Source organism: Brienomyrus brachyistius, chromosome 25 (assembly GCF_023856365.1).
Source record: "Brienomyrus brachyistius isolate T26 chromosome 25, BBRACH_0.4, whole genome shotgun sequence".
Lineage (NCBI taxonomy): Eukaryota > Metazoa > Chordata > Actinopteri > Osteoglossiformes > Mormyridae > Brienomyrus > Brienomyrus brachyistius.
Window position 1 is genome coordinate 8,301,165 of NC_064557.1, and position 16,617 is coordinate 8,317,781.

The window sequence follows — 16,617 nt, forward strand, 5'->3', positions numbered from 1 at the left end:
TGACTTCTGAAATGAGCACGAAACTACGCAATATCGGCTGATTTCACAACGATAGCACGCACAATTATTATTGTTTTTTAGGTATCAATATGCAATAATAGTACTACATTTTTAGTGTATAGTTTTCATTTAGCCAATTATGGAAATGCCAGTGTATAATATTAATAGTAATTTCAAATTCCTTTCATTTTGAAAAGGTTGTGTAAACCATCCTTTAAAATACGTATTTGTTTATCACATTTTAATATGTAAATTTACTCAGTCTGCTGCGTTATGATTGTTTTGTCACGTAATGAGGCCTAAATCTGGTTTACAAATTGGAGTACTCTGTTTTGATGCTTCAGATATTTAAAATTAACATTTTAATAATTTACATTTTTCTTTTTACATAAGAAATAGCTGTAAAAGGAGACGCTAAGTTACAAATACACGTTTAATCCTACAACCTCTTTGAAACCGGTCATTTCAGATAAAGTGGATTATGTGCTTATTTATGATCGTCAGTAATTAATACGTACATCTGACGTGTAAAATTCGGGTAACACATAGGATGTGATAGTTAGATGCGATTTATTTGGGTAAAGATGTGAGTAGCGAAGAGCTACACTCAGGCACAGTTAAAAACACACACACACACACAGAGGGGTATATAAAGCTAAAATAGATAGAAGAATGTGAAGTATGATATAGCAGTGGAACTGAGAGAAATATATACATATTTAAGAGAGTGCAGGCTTACATTAGGATAAGGAAATAGTATTTGAACGAGTGTTCCTGCCTTATTGATGAGGCGGGCTGCAGTGGGGAAAATGTCTCTATGGCGTGATGTTTTGGTCCCAATGGACCACAACCTTCTGCCAGAGGGGAGAGTCTGAAGAAGTTTGTTACCAGAGTGAGAGGAATCAGCTGCAATCCTTCCGGCTATTTTCAAGGCCCTGGACAAGTACAGATCCTCTAAAGACGGAAGGTTGCAGCCGATCGTCTTCCCGGCAGAGCGAACAATTCGTTGTAGTCTGCTCTTGTCATTGGTAGTGGCAGCAAAGCACCAGATGATGATGGCAGTGTAGAAGTGCACCATCATAGTCTTTGGCAGACTGAACTTCTTCAGCTGCCTCAGGAAGAATATCCTCTGTTGCGTTTTTTTCGGTGAGGGAGCAGATGTTCATCAGATGTTCATACAGAAACCGAAGATGTAACTGGAATCTTTCCTCTTACCTCAGCGGTACCAGAGGGGTTGAGTAGATACACTTAATTACTTTGACACATTCATGCAAAACAACTGACATTAAAGGTACTTGAATCCACATCCTTACTATTACTAGCGTTCTGCTTCACTTGTTGAGCTACAGGAGACGAGAAGATCGAGAGCATAAAGGGGGGTGAGGACACTGGCCTGACATGGATCACACACACACACACACACACACAGAGAAACAGAGAAAGCAGCACCTTATTCTCCCCAGTAGCGGCAACTGGTTTGTGTTACACCCCTACTCCGTTATCTCTCAATGGTGACACTGGTTTGCATTCCACGGTGCTTAAACCTACAGTTGGGCTTTACTTTCCGGTTGCCAAGTATTTGTGCAATAATAATCATTCCCTTTCAATCTGGAGTTACGTTACCTTGGTCAGCAAACGCTGGACAGTGTCACGGTACACATATGCTAAAGGCCGGGGGCATGGGAATCAGGGGGATGTGGGGGTGTACCTCCCAGTATTTAATTCTGTTTAAACCACCCCCCTCCCCCAAAAAAATATAGGCCTCTGCCTTTAAATTACTAAGCTCACTCCCCCTCAATATCAAAGACATTTCATGCCTATAATGTATCATCTAGCCACAATTAGCTGAGAAACTGCTAATGTTGTTTCTATGCAGTTCCTATGCAGATCTGTACCAGAGATTTAATGTTACTGAAATAAACTCACTCTTAAATAATGACTCAATGACCCACATATATGTAGATAGTCCAGTCCAGAGTGACTTACTGTGCATTAATATTCAGCTTTCTTCAAGCCTCACTCTGCGAGTCATATGATAGGTGGGCAGCTGTCTTCCTGCATTACGCTGTACAGCTGCTGGAATAGGCTCCTGCTCACTGCGACCCCTAGTGGATACCATGGTTGGTGACAATGAACGGTAAATGGAATCAAGCAACATTTGATTCATACACGTTAACACAAGGGGGCACCATTGTAAATGTTTTCCGTAGCCCAGGCAAATCAAAAAAGTGCCAAACGACTTCGTAACCTGATATCAATTTACCGTAGCGTTCAAGTATTGTGACGACACTTCGACCGTCACAAAATGGCCAGAATCCATGACCAAAATTTAATATGCTTCTTGGACTTCAAAATGAAAATATCTGCCACTTTCTATTCAACCAATACGTACATCTTGTACAGCAATATAAAACCAGGAAATCGTTTAATTTAATTAGCTTCATGCCACCAATATAGAGTCGATGAAGAAAAATTCCAGATTTGTATGCAGGGAGAATATATTTCAAATTTTATTACAACAGTTCTGTGGGAAATAAAATGTTACAGTAATAGTGCAACTGTATGTTGTGTTGCCGGAGAAAAGCTTTTTGGGCATTGTCTGTCTTACTTGATTAGATATTGGAGCACTTTGCATCAGGAAGCCTTTCTGAAGGCGAGAGCTCAGCCTGTGTTAGTGGGGTTGGAATTCGTGGCTAACTGCTATGATCACGAAGGAGATACCAGGCCCATTACCAAACGCTGCCCGACCCATCCTATGGGATGTTCTGCTGTGGAGGACGCCCCCCTGGGCCACGCAGAACTTCACTAAGAGGAATGAGATCACTCCAGATTAATGTGAATCTCTCCGGTAAGAATGGTATACAGTACGGTCATTAGCATGCCAGCAGAGGTATGCTGAATGGATGTGGGCAGGTTATTGATTCACGGCAAAGATTTACAGTAGATTTGAAACGTGAGCCTTTCGCATAATATATTGCGGCCTTTCGGTCTCAGTGCATGTAGGGTTATTGTGTGTAATGGACAGCACACTTACAGTCCCTTTTAGTGTCTTCTCCCCATAATCTATAAGAAACACTTCAACACCAGTTTCTCTGGACAGATGATGCCTATAGATTGATCTACCCGTATATATGTGGAACTTCCCTTAATCCAAGGTACTAACATGGAGACGGGTGAGGGGAGGGGACCTCGCTGCATCACTTCTAAGAATGACAGATCCTTGTCATACAAATGGAGCCTCGTACTGTGGCCCAGATTCTCCCAAGTGGGAGCGAAGTGATGCTGCAGTAAGTTGGGGGAAAATGCCTGAACTTTTTCCATTTTCATTTTATAAAAAGTACAAAAATGACACAATGGATTTTTTTTCCCTTTGAAAGTAAAATTTTACTAGTTTGTTAAACATCAGTGGTGGTTGGGGAAATATAAGATTGACCCCATTCAACAATTATCCCTGAGCACCCCTATAGCACTACACAGAGAGGAACTATGGGTAACTGTGGCTGATTCTGAGCTACGGGTAACTGTGACTGATTCTGAGCTACAGGTAACTGTCACTGATTCTGAGCTACGGGTAACTGTGACTGATACTGAAGTATGGGTAACTGTGACTGATTCTGAGCTACAGGTAACTGTGACTGATTCTGAGCTACGGGTAACTGTGACTGATACTGAAGTATGGGTAACTGTGGCTGATTCTGAGCTACGGGTAACTGTGACTGATTCTGAGCTACAGGTAACTGTGACTGATTCTGAGCTACGGGTAACTGTGACTGATACTGAAGTATGGGTAACTGTGACTGATTCTGAGCTACAGGTAACTGTGACTGATTCTGAGCTACGGGTAACTGTGACTGATTCTGAGCTACAGGTAACTGTCACTGATTCTGAGCTACGGGTAATTGTGACTGATACTGAAGTATGGGTAACTGTGACTGATTCTGAGCTACAGGTAACTGTCACTGATTCTGAGCTACGGGTAACTGTGACTGATACTGAAGTATGGGTAACTGTGGCTGATTCTGAGCTACAGGTAACTGTGACTGATTCTGAGCTACAGGTAACTGTGACTGATTCTGAGCTACGGGTAACTGTGACTGATACTGAAGTATGGGTAACTGTGACTGATTCTGAGCTACAGGTAACTGTGACTGATTCTGAGCTACAGGTAACTGTGACTGATTCTGAGCTACGGGTAACTGTGACTGATACTGAAGTATGGGTAACTGTGGCTGATTCTGAGCTACGGGTAACTGTGACTGATTCTGAGCTACAGGTAACTGTCACTGATTCTGAGCTACGGGTAACTGTGACTGATACTGAAGTATGGGTAACTGTGACTGATTCTGAGCTACGGGTAACTGTGGCAGATTTTGAATGCCAAGGGAAATCACTCTAACTGGTACAGTGACTACAACTCTATTTAAATGTCAACACTCCAAGAGCATGTCTTACAATCATGGTGATCTGGGATATTACTGTGACGTATGTAGCCAGAAAAAAAAATGTTTTCTAAATGCCTCCCATTGCTAATATAAAAACATACCTGTACTTTATCCATCAAAATGAGTTTTCTTTCACTAGATATCGACAAGACCTTATAAACAAACTGTGAAAGCTTATCCATACAAGGAAAGAAAGGAGATGAGTTAGAAATGATAGCGATACAAATATGAAATCAGCCAGAAAGCCATAATCAGCTACTGCAGTGACTCCCAGCCTGGCCCTTAGGGACCAGACAGTCCCAACTCCTGGGAAGGGAGCAAAAATGTGCACTGTCTCACAGGGAGCAGGGAGGGAGCAAAAATGTGCACTGTATCACAGGGAGGGAGCAAAAATGTGCACTGTCTCACAGGGAGCAGGGAGGGAGCAAAAATGTGCACTGTCTCACAGGGAGCAGGGAGGGAGCAAAAATTGTGGACTCCCTGGGGGTGCACATTAGGATTAGGAAATCTTGAGCTGGTGTTTTAAAATATATGTTGGACATAAAACAAGAGAGAGTGCTCACAATATTATTAATGCCCAGTAGTGGCTGATTAAGCGTGTTTGTAGAGTAATATTGTGGTTAAAGGAAATCCATTACTACACAGAATGTAGTTAATCTGGACCAGACTGTAAATGTGCTTGCTTTGCAAATCACTTTCAAGATGGTTTTACGCAGGTTGTGCCATTACAGCACAACATGCAAAGCATCCAAGTGAATATGTAAGTCATCTGAAGGTATCCTGCCTTAGGCGACTTGAAAACGGGTTCTGCAGACTACCATCGTGGGACCGCCTCTGCTCGGACAAACGTAAACTTGACGCCTTCATAGATGTTCTCACATATAGATGATCCTGAATGATCCTAGGCTCAATCCAACACAAAATGAATGTTGTTTTACACTGTTCAGTCATGCCATTAAGTATGGTTTGGAACTATGCCTATCATAATGACCACAATCTACACAATCCATTATGCGGTTTATTGTAACCTTTTGTTCTTTGTCATAGATGGCTTACAGAATTTAAATCATAAATGATATCAACTAAGCGACTTAATAATAAAATTATATATATTGCTAAACATTGTTCAAAACTGAAAGGAGCGTTTTCTTCACTCAGGTAATTCACATATTTACTATCGAATATCAAAAGATAGGCCTAAATGTGTCAATGTTAAAATGAAAATGAGTAAATAGAAAATTGTTTAATAAGCGATTCACTCACGTTACTTCAGCGGGCAGCTTTTATTATGCATAATAGCGCTATATTACGTGTTGATTTAGAAATCATATTCTTAAGAATTGCGCGGTCATTATGGACACAGACTTATAACACGCCCGAATCTGCATGGTTTAAGGACACCGTCAGCAAGTGAGTCAAACGATGACAAATGGATAAAAACTGTTAGTCTTTACACAGAAGTATCATTTAAGCTCTGGTTATTCGGTTTGATAAAGACACGGAATATACCTCCTACAAAACAGGAAAATTATATATAAATAAACTGGCGCATACCTGGAAATCGAATGAATCCGTATTAACATTTATATTCAGTACAAACGGCTGCATAATATGTTTAAACAATTTGTTTATTCGAAGAAAACCTGAAGTAATTTAATAGAATAGAAGTTTTCGTGCGCGGTCACAAACGTGTACATTTAAAATAAATAGCTTATCACTTGTTTATTGCACCCAAAGAAACCGTTCTGGTTATTCAGCCTTAACTATCCCAAGTTGCTTCGTAACCCGTTTTCTAACCACTCCTGACTAGTATCAAACATGAAAACAGCAATTGCGCCATAACTATGTGCAAGTCAATGAACGATCAATGTGCGATCAGTACGGTTTCCATCAAATCAATATATGAACCGATAAGCTGTAGTTACGACGTTTCACGTGCACTGGGAGCATGTAAACTACCCGAGTGGGAATTTCCCTCAAAATAAAAAGGAGTCCTTCGGATGTAATTTAGCCAAACCTCCTTGTGAAATTGGTCAGAAAAGGCACGCAGAAAAATCTAAATCGCATTCCACTGGAAGGCAAGTTGAATATTTACTTCCAGTGCACACAAACAATGCATGACGTGCCTGTCAATGAACGCAAGGCAGTAAAGCATTCGTGTGTTTTTTTTATTCAATACTGGCGAAGGTGCCATTGCATCTATGCATTCTGGCAAAGAATCGGAGCTGCTTAAATGCACGGATCGGCTGTGATGCACATTTTAAAGGCACCACAGACTCTGCTTTGTGAATATGCAGATCGGCGTGTATGTGTGCGGCTGTGGATGTGAAGGGAGCCGTCCTACCCTGAGGCAGCCTGTGCGACTGACGGAGGGAGGGAGGGAGGAAGGGAGCGAGGCAGGCAGGAAGGAAGGCAAGGCATTGAATGCTAACAAGGAGAGTTAAGGTTCAAGCAGTGCTAAAAGGTGGGGGGTGGGTTTAACACCGAGCAATGGAGAAGTACAATTAACCTGGTATGTGCCAGATCGCGATTTACGCCGGTCGTCATCATCATCATCATCATCATCATCATCATCATCATCGGTACAACCATCTTCAACTTTCCCGTTGAGTGAAATGCATCGAGGCTGAATGGGATCCAAAAACTGACGATGGAGATTGAAAATATCGTGGCCAACACTGTGCTACTGAAAGCCCGAGAAGGTAAGCGATATGGGCAGAAAGGGGGGAAAAAGAGGGGAGGGGGGGGATGAAGGAAGCCGGAGCGTTACAATGTGTCGATCGTGCCTTTCGTGTAACACACACATCCGTCGCCGAGCCTCGCATTAAAACCCCTGACATCCGTGTCGCGACCAGCCCGATTGCACTCAATACGTTTTTTTACTAATTGCCATCAGATCAGAGGAGGCGTTTAAATGGCAAATGCGGACGATCCCTTCTGTACATAACAGGATCGGCACGAATGCGTCTGTAGTTTTCGGTCTGCTTTCTGTATAAGAGCTGCACAGGGCTTAGGCCGTCTATGAAATTCAGATTTACTCAGTTTCTGCATCACGCTGAACATCAGATTCGGATTTCGCCTCCAAAGTAAACACGTTAACAGCCTATATGTACAGTAGGCTACAAGACTGGGGTATCGTCTCCTGTTTTATAAGAGCGAGATAATGCATCGGGGATCCTCGCTAATGTATCCCGAATAAGGGAGCCTTGTGCCATCATTTGCCGCAGAAATATCAATCCCAAGGCATTGCCATCCGTAGGGGAGCCGGACCGACCCTGGTTTTCAGCGAAGGCAGTTTAATATTTGCATTTAGGCCTCGTAAAGACTGACTGAGGCGAAATTGCACATAGTATATCCCAGCTTCGCTCTCTTTACCTGGGGTCGGGGTACAACTGCGGGCCCAGGCTTCTGCTTTGCCGGTCGGTTAGGGAAAATAAATGAACAGCGAAAGGTTATTATGGCATTTCGGTTTAGTAAAAGCAGCCCAGCGCTGCTGCCTTGGTGGTGCTTGTGCGGCATCCCTGCGCGGTATCAGCTCCGCAGCCCTGCTGGGGGCGCCCTGCTGGGGAGACTGAGCGGCTGTGTGTTTCTGGCTTAATAAAAAAAAAAGGATCGAGCATCATCCCGTCCTGGAACCAATTAAGATAAATTATTCAGAGTTATTTGTAATCATGCATGAGTGTAGAAGAGGCTTAAGTTTGCGATCACCCACTTACAATGTAGTCACGAAAAGGATGGTGTAAGATCCTGGCAATTAAATGGAATATAACACTACAGAAGTTGCTTAATCGCTAAAATTAATCGCCTGCTATTATAGTCTGGGAGAAGACAACATAGACACACTGTACCTTATACCGTTATAATTCTGTTCATTTATAATTATGAAAGTACAGCAAACTGAAGTTTACATTTAAGGGTGTTTTGGAAAGTTTGCAATCTGTTATCTGGGAAATGCACTTCGCGTTTTCTTTATCAGATTTTTTTTTTATCAGAAAGACTGTGACAAATACGGCAGATACTTATAATGTATGTGTACAGACTTCTTGTTGCTACATGCCAATGCAAAAACGAAACTTTTATCGCCATCATGTGGTAATTGTGCACCAGCGACGTCCTGACGTATTAAAACAAAATGTATAAATCCGTTTTCTCGAAGCGTTTGTTCACTGGCGGGGTGCGACTCTACGATTGATAGGATTCTTTAAAACAGGCATGAAGCAGCAATTATTAGCTGCATGGTATTTCAGGTCGGGGGCGGCAGGTGGGTGGATTGGTGGTTATGCTTTCATGCAACAAGTGCAATTTAAAAATCCTTCACAGGCACTCTCAGAGAAGATGTCCAGGCCGTTGCACCCCAAATTGCAGCAAGTTGTTGGGAACCCAGGGCACCTTATTTGATTTATTTACTCTCCAAATTATTAGTTTTTTCTAATGTTTACTTCATTAAAAGTCTGCATGAAGTGGAACTGTTAAGGGGAACTTTAACTTGACCTCATTTGCATGCTGCATGGATATGCAACGGCACCTGTCATTTCTGGCACCATCAATCAAGCAAAGGAATTTTTGTGGTAAAACTTATAATTGCAGGAGTGTCAGGGAGCCCGTTGCATTTTTGTCTAGATAAGAGGACTGTACCGCATTAAAGGTCATGAGGGCAGTGTGATTGTAAGATTGGACAGGTGAAGTAGATTGCAAAGACCATTCATCCTTATATGCATTGTCTCAATTTGTAGACACATTAAGCTGCAAAAACCAAATATAAATAAGTAAACCGAGTGATTGAAGCGGGCCAGGACTCCCCAGTATGCAGTACCAGGGCCTCCCTGTATCTGCTGGTATTGAATAGCCAGGGGAGTATTCCTACCTGGTACTGAATAACATGGAGAGTACCGACACCTCTTTTTACCCCAGTTCAAGTACTGAGTAAATCCTAATGACTAGGATGTTGTGATATGATATTAACCTTTAAGCTTAATGGTACTGGGTGTTTGTAAACTGGAATTCCAAGTCGGGTGAGCGCTTTCCGATGTTTCCAGTCCATCTGTTTTCCCCACAGCGCAATAGTGAAGATGTCGGTAAGGCTTTCTGCCCATATTCTTGTGAAAAGTTTGGGAATCTGTTAATACTTGAATGTATAGATTTTCCTGCATGATTCTTTAATTAATTGTCTCAGGAGCTGCGCTTGCCCTCTGTGTGGCCTTTTACTGGTGACTTCTGCCGCTGTGACCCTGGCCAGTCCGGTGCGAAGCTACATGTAGGTCTTGAAGCATCGCTGAGCTTCTCTGAAGTATGTTTGAGCTGCGACGCTGCCCTCAACCTCGGCAACGTTTCCTGCTTGGGGTGGCAGGGCGAGGATTTGGTGAGAGCAGAGGGCTCAAAGTAGCAAGAGTTTGGAGGGTTAAAGAGGGAAACCGTGAGAGAGGAGAGCGCATGGATCAACGCGTCGGGTGCTCTGCAGAGAGAGTTTTCTTAGGTGAGGTTGGGGTGACTTTTAGGGGGGACTTGGGGGGTGTGTAGGGGAGCCAGTGGCATGGAGGAGACCTCTCATCATAGAAAACGCTGAACAAGGACCTCACTCCATCCCGGACATATGGCGGATCCACCAATACCCCTGCGGGGGACAGCATGTAAAACAAGACTGGGATTCATGATCCGGAATAACATATCGAAATACATTTTAAAAGTCTGTTACATTCTGTGGTTTTGTGCTACTTAAGAAATGTCTGTAGAGTTTGCAGCTCAGTGGAATTAAATCCGTTATTTGATCTGATAATAAGTAAGAATAATAACAATACATTTATTGTAATCAATTCCCACTGTTTTATATTTCTTTACAATTAAATATTTACTGTGTTGCATCGGAGAAGTCTTGCAGATCTGGTTGGCTTTGTGCTGCATCAGAAAAGCTACAGGTTTTGGGGGGGGGGGGGGTGGCGTTAAACTCTCAGCCACTGGGAAACATGGGGGTGTTCGGCGACTAAGGACTTGGGCCCGAGTGCAGGGTATGAAAAGTGCTGTATTTTGTCCTGTTTTTTATTGCATAGATAGTTATGCAGCAGATAGTAGATAAAACACCAACATAAAGCTAGTGATTTCTATAAAGTATGTTACACTTGGGGGGGCAGCATGGTGGTGCAGTGGTTAGGACTGTTGCCTCACACCTCTGGGACCCGGGTTCAAGTTTCCGCCTGGGTCACATGTGTGCGGAGTTTGCATGTTCTCCCCATGTCGTCGTGGGGTTTCCTCCGGGTACTCCGGTTTCCCCCCACAGTCCAAAAACATGCTGAGGCTAATTGGAGTTGCTAAATTGCCTGTAGGTGTGCACGTGTGAGTGAATGGTGTGTGAGTGTGCCCTGCGATGGGCTGGCCCCCTATCCTGCGTTGTTCCCTGCCTCTTGCCCATTGCTTCCAGGATAGGCTCCGGACCCCCCGCAACCCAGCAGGATAAGCAGTTTGGAAAATGGATGGATGGATGTTACACTTGTGGTTTTATTTCAGAAATGGACACAGGGTGTCATTGTGTATGATAATTTTAATTTGCAGCTTCTAAAAATTGATTGTGAGGCACGCATTATGGTTTGATGGTGCAATGGTGCCTCACATCTTCTGGGCTGTGGGTTTCAAGTTTGCATGTTTCCAGTCATACAGATGTTCTCCTGCGGTCCAAAGATGTGTCGTTAGGTGAACTGGTGTGTCGGAATTGTGACACCAGTTGTGATACTGGTGTGATGCACTAGTAACTCATTCAGAGGGTACTTTGCATTTCCCAGGATTGGTTCCAGACTTCTCCATCCCATGAGGCTGTGCCGGGTCAGCAGACAGTTTTCATGCACAAACCGTTCGGTGTTCTTTGGGACCTGCAGCAGACCACAGTAATGCAGGATCCACACTCTTGAACCTGCAGCCCTGTGCACTCAAGCGTCACGCAAAATAGTGGTGGTCAACGCACAGCCGCTTAGACCCGTGACCCGGAATATTCTCAGGCGTGGTAAACATCGCTCCATAACCACAGTTGGCACTGTTATGAAAGATGGGTGGCAGAGATACAAAAGGCTAGAGACCCATATTCTCATATCCCCTTTTTTTCCACTGGGGGATGATCTCTGTCATACAGGATGGTTTTGCACAATCTTCAAGTAATTTGTGAGTAACATTGTGGGAGACAAACTTTTTTTATTTATTAGGAAATTTTTTCTCGCAAAAATAAAAATTTATTGATTTTTTTTGTGGTTATTTTGCTATTTTTGTCTTATTTTTATAGCACGACAAAAGACTCATGCGATATGGAATACAAGATTGGGCAGGGGGATCTCATAAAAAAAAAAAAAAAAAAAAAATGGGACATCAAAAGAATTTTTGTTTCTCCTCGGACCTCCGACACAAACTGAGACTGTCTCTGCACGTCACCAAAGGGCGAAAGCTGCGGAGCGGCTTGTCATCTCATCGTTCACGGCGCACGAGCACGGCCTCGTTTGTCTGCCTGAATGGGGTGTTGTTGGTCGCTCGCGGTTCACCTTTTTAGGGTGCTCAGCACGGAGTCCGGAAGTCTTAGATGGTAGCTTGCGTGTAAACGCAGCGGACGGCTGGTACCTCCTGCTCCGCACGCCCTCTCTGGCGGTAGGGTGCACACACCACCGGCGGTAGAAATGAGAACTGAAAGAGAAGATGTGGTTTTTCGGCAGATAAAATGAGTACTACTCTGAGGTGTGACCCTCTTTGCGTTGTGATCTTCGCATGCAGTTTTGGATATATCCCCCCCCCGACACTCCCCACTCTTGGTAGCAGTCATTTGGTTCCTCTTTACAGTTAGTGGGTGGGGGTGGCTTTCTTGCACTATGAAAATATAAGCGAATGACTTCCTGTAAGGAGCTGCATCTTAGTCAACTGACTTTTTCTCCCATGAGGCATTGACCCTTCCCCCCCCCCCCCCCCCCCCCCCATCACTTTATGCTGATATGTCCCACCGTCCCATCCAACTTCCTGTCGCCGTTCAAAACTTTGTGATGTGTGGCCGATTCCGACGATCACCGAGCCATCCCTCCAAATGTGTCCGAATGTTCCTTCCCTTTCAGACCAGCCAGGCGGGAAGCGCTCATGGGCGACTGCAGGAAGTGAGTTGGGATGTTCTGAACGTAAACTGTTATTGTGAAAAGCTTCTAGGAATAAACAATCCAGAGGAGGTCAGTGCTGTTTGTTCTTGGGGGCTCGGCCATCGTCAACATCTGGGCGGCCCGTGCGGAACATGGCGATCAGCAGGCCGGGAATGAGCAACCAGGGAGGGACGACGGCAGAACACGATCTTAGGCGCCGAAGGAAGCTACTTCAGTCCTTCTGTTTCATGGGCTTTCGGTTTGTTCAATAGAGTGTGAACGTCAACCTGTGTGTAAAGCACTTTCGGGGCCGCAAACAGGCACAGTGGCCTCATGCCTCAAGGGTTTGGGTTCGAAAACCTGACCTCTGGTCTGGAAAGTGTATGGAGTTTGCTTGGTAGATTTTCTATCAAGGTTCAAAAACATCGTTAGGTGAACTGATGACTCTAAATCATCTGCCGTGTGTTTTTGTGTGTCCTGCGATGCACTGGGATCCAGTCCCCATGTTTATAGCTGCACTGTGACCCAACATGAAAGATAAAATGATGCATCACCATCAATAGGCAGTCAGACCCTTATTTAAGTGCTTCCCAACAGGCTCCACTAAGGAGACGATGGATTCGACACATCTGCTGTTGTCAAGGCCTGTCAGTAGTGTTCCTGCCACGTGGCGCCTTCCCAGCATAGTGGAGTTTTCCGAGTCCCCATTGGCTGCGAGATTCTCCGACGTTCCGCTCTCCCTCCCAAGATTCCCGGTTCCCGATTGGCTGGTCCGACACCGGCTTCCCTCCGCACTTTTCTGTTTTTCACACAGATGCTGATTAATATTTGGCCCGGTTCGGCTTAGTGTACGAGATGCACAACACGCGTTTCACACCTGGCCGCGACGTGTTAGTGCCTGTTCTCACGCAGCTAGCGTTCTCTCTCTCTCTCTCTCTCTCTCTCTCTCTCTCTCTCTCTCTCACTCTCTCTCGCGCCGCGTGTAGCCAACACCTATGACAGTGACATTCGTGGACCTCATCCGCTCCTCGCGGTGAGACTGTTAGAACAGAAGCTTTTATGGTGAGATGCTTTTATGTGACGTGCCAAAACAGGACATAGTTACACAGCTTACTTTTCTTTTTGGACCAAAATGATTTGTTTGAAAATGAGTTTGTTGAAATTTTTCGCATGTTTTGAAATATCTGGTAATTATAAATGGTACATAAGGGTTTCAGAGGGTATGAATATGTAAGCATTATATGTTTTACAATATAGTACAGATTGAATAGTACATATTTCCATAGAAAACACTTTCCCCCAACTTCCTACCTCTTTATATTTTTTTATGGGATGAAATTCCAACACACAATCGTAACATTTTTCTGGTCGGGGTCCCCCTGACCCCGACCAGTGTAAGAGGTTAGGAGATGGATGGAGGGATGATGTTCATGTAATGGATTTCAGAAACGAGCGTGTTTAATCAAATGGACACATAGCGTGAGAATAATTAACAGCACGGAACTTTCTCGACTCTCTTTTCATGCGGACGCCAGTCGGACCGTGTTATTCGCTCCGGCCGTTTCCGTGTCGTGCGACGATGCCAACGAAGTTCTGCCAGCTTGGGCTGCATCATGCAGCTTTCAGTAGCCGGGCCGCACTGAGAGGTTCTCCTAAGGCTCTCTAGATGTTCCTCATTTCCTCTTAATAGATTTCAGGAATGCGTTGGAGCAGCGATGGCCAATTCACAAAGTTTTTTTCTTCATTTTAACTATGACGGGATTCCTGAGGCAAACATCCCAGTTGCCTTTCGGTTTGTGGCAAATGCTTTTTCAACGTAGGGCTGCAAAGGTCCACGGATGTTTCTGATGTTGGTCCATCGTCTTGATTTATTAACGGAAGGTCTCCGTCCATCGCTGTGGTCCGAGCACCAGCACGTCCGCATTCACAGAGGGCCGCCTCTCCGCTGGATATGAAGTGTCGTCCTTCGACGCTTTTCGCGCGGACAGCGTAGGCAGGGAAGGCCGGGATGTGCAGGTGACCTGCTGCATTGTTATTCTTAATGGAAGGAGCATGTCTTTAGCGTGAGAGCTATGCTCCGGGGCGCTAACTGCGTCGCGATGGATCCGGAGGTACACGTGAACTCTCTGGGGGGGGCGATTCTAGGATTATTATTTTTTTTAGGTAGGGGGCATAAGACAGGCCGTAATTTGAACAGCAGGGCCGGCCTTATCATTAGCCAATGAAATGTTTTGAAATGGTGGGTGACAGGGAAGGAGAACTCCGGGGGCCAATCAGCTTTCAGCAGCAGCCAGCATACGGCCTCAGTGTTAACCCGACGATCACCGATGTCAGGCTTTTACACAGTCTCATAGACCATGCCCATAGTGAAATAAAGGTTACACATCTCCCCGCAGAGGGACAGATGACTTTAAAATGTCACATAGGGGAGGGAGGGCGAACATAGCTAAGAACAAGACCGTGGGAGGGGGGGGGGGTGATGATGGGGGCAGGATAATACAGTCGGGTGAGGGGAAGCTGCACTTTGAGGGCAGGTTTCTCATTTTGGAGTTGGGGGGTGAATCAGGTCGTCAAATAATCAGAAATGAATTCCTCTACATGCATGAGTAAAGCTGCACTTAGTCTCTCATTGCAGGAATGTGAAGCACATCACTATGAAAAAACGAATAAAGTACATGTTTCTTGTCATTCAGTATATCCTGGGATTAGGCATAATATTATTTTCTGTTGTCATACGTAACTAATGAAAAGCATGAGGGGAGGAAGACAAAGGTAGGCGCACTGGTAACTCGCGCTTTAACTGAAGTTTTCTGTTATTCACGAGGATAATATGACCTACGTGTCAAAGTGAGTAACTAATTCCTTTGTATTAAAAAAATAATGGAGTTTCTGGGATGTTTGTGATGTCGGAGGTCTAATGTAGTGGATGATTGGTTGATTTTCAGTGGATCATACCATTCTTATAAATTATGGGTAGAGTATGCCAGACGTTTTTAAGTATTTAAGAAAGTCTTTACCAATGGATAGGAGAGACCTGTTTAATTCTAGATGGGTTGCAGACTCAGGATTTACTATCATTTTGCACCTGATCTTTCAACCTGAAAGTGTTTTAGATGTTTGCTGTGAGGTTTGTTTTCTTACAAAAGGAGCAGATCATGAAAATGGCTTTCTACCGCCCTGTGATTTCTGAGTGGATGATGTGTTCTGTGGGGTTGGATTGGTTGGAGGTCACATGGGGTGAAACTGTCACATCTCCAGAATTTTGATTGGCTTGCATTGGCGTGTAATCATGAGCAGGGCTCCGTGAATAAATCTAATGACAGAATTTATTTGTCTTAGAACACGCCCGATGAAATAGCCCCCACATGAGAATGTCAGTCTCTGTGTAATGTGACTTTCTGGGATTATGTCACCCACAAAGCATTAGGATGTGACGCGAGTCAATGTATCTTCTGTGAGAATCATTCTGTTATGTAAAACGTCTCGAATGAGATGATATTACGAGGAGGGTTGCAAAAGGTCCATTTGGCTAAATCACGCCATTACAGCATGGTGCATTAATGATGTGGGAATTGGTTGACGATTCTTGCTGGAGACTTGACTGGAAAGAACGCCCGTCCATCTGTTTCTACTTCATTCATCTTCTTCCTGTCTTGGAGGGCGCCATCGTCTTTTGCCTCTTGTCTTTTGTCTATCCTGAAGGACACTTGAAGAGAACCGCAGAGAGTTTTAAGCTTGGCCGTCACCCCCTTTCAGGGTCCATTCAGGGGAGATGTGACCCAGGGACCATTCAGAGGAGATGTGATCCAGGGTCCATTCAGAGGAGATGTGATCCAGGGACCATTCAGAGGAGATGTGATCCAGGGACCATTCAGAGGAGATGTGACCCAGGGTCCATTCAGAGGAGATGTGATCCAGGGAGCAGTCAGAGGAAATGTGATCCAGGGACCATTCAGAGGAGATGTGACCCAGCATCCATTCAGAGGAGATGTGATCCAGGGTCCATTCAGAGGAAATTTAATCCTAGCCCTTGGCTCTCTTTGTGTAGATCCAAGAAGAAGGTCACTGCTGTTTGAGATACAGAA

The 16,617-nt window shown here is 44.4% G+C and overlaps 1 protein-coding gene across 1 annotated transcript in view; it reads left to right on the forward strand.

The window, feature by feature from the left end:
• The first annotated feature begins 6,535 nt into the window (after positions 1-6,535).
• The window catches only part of LOC125720364 (G protein-coupled receptor kinase 6-like), a 49,596-nt gene continuing 39,514 nt past the window's right edge, over positions 6,536-16,617 (forward strand). The window contains 1 exon segment of the mRNA XM_048995688.1: positions 6,536-7,144. Within this exon segment, the coding sequence (XP_048851645.1) occupies positions 7,093-7,144 (52 nt within the window). The 5' untranslated portion in view covers positions 6,536-7,092.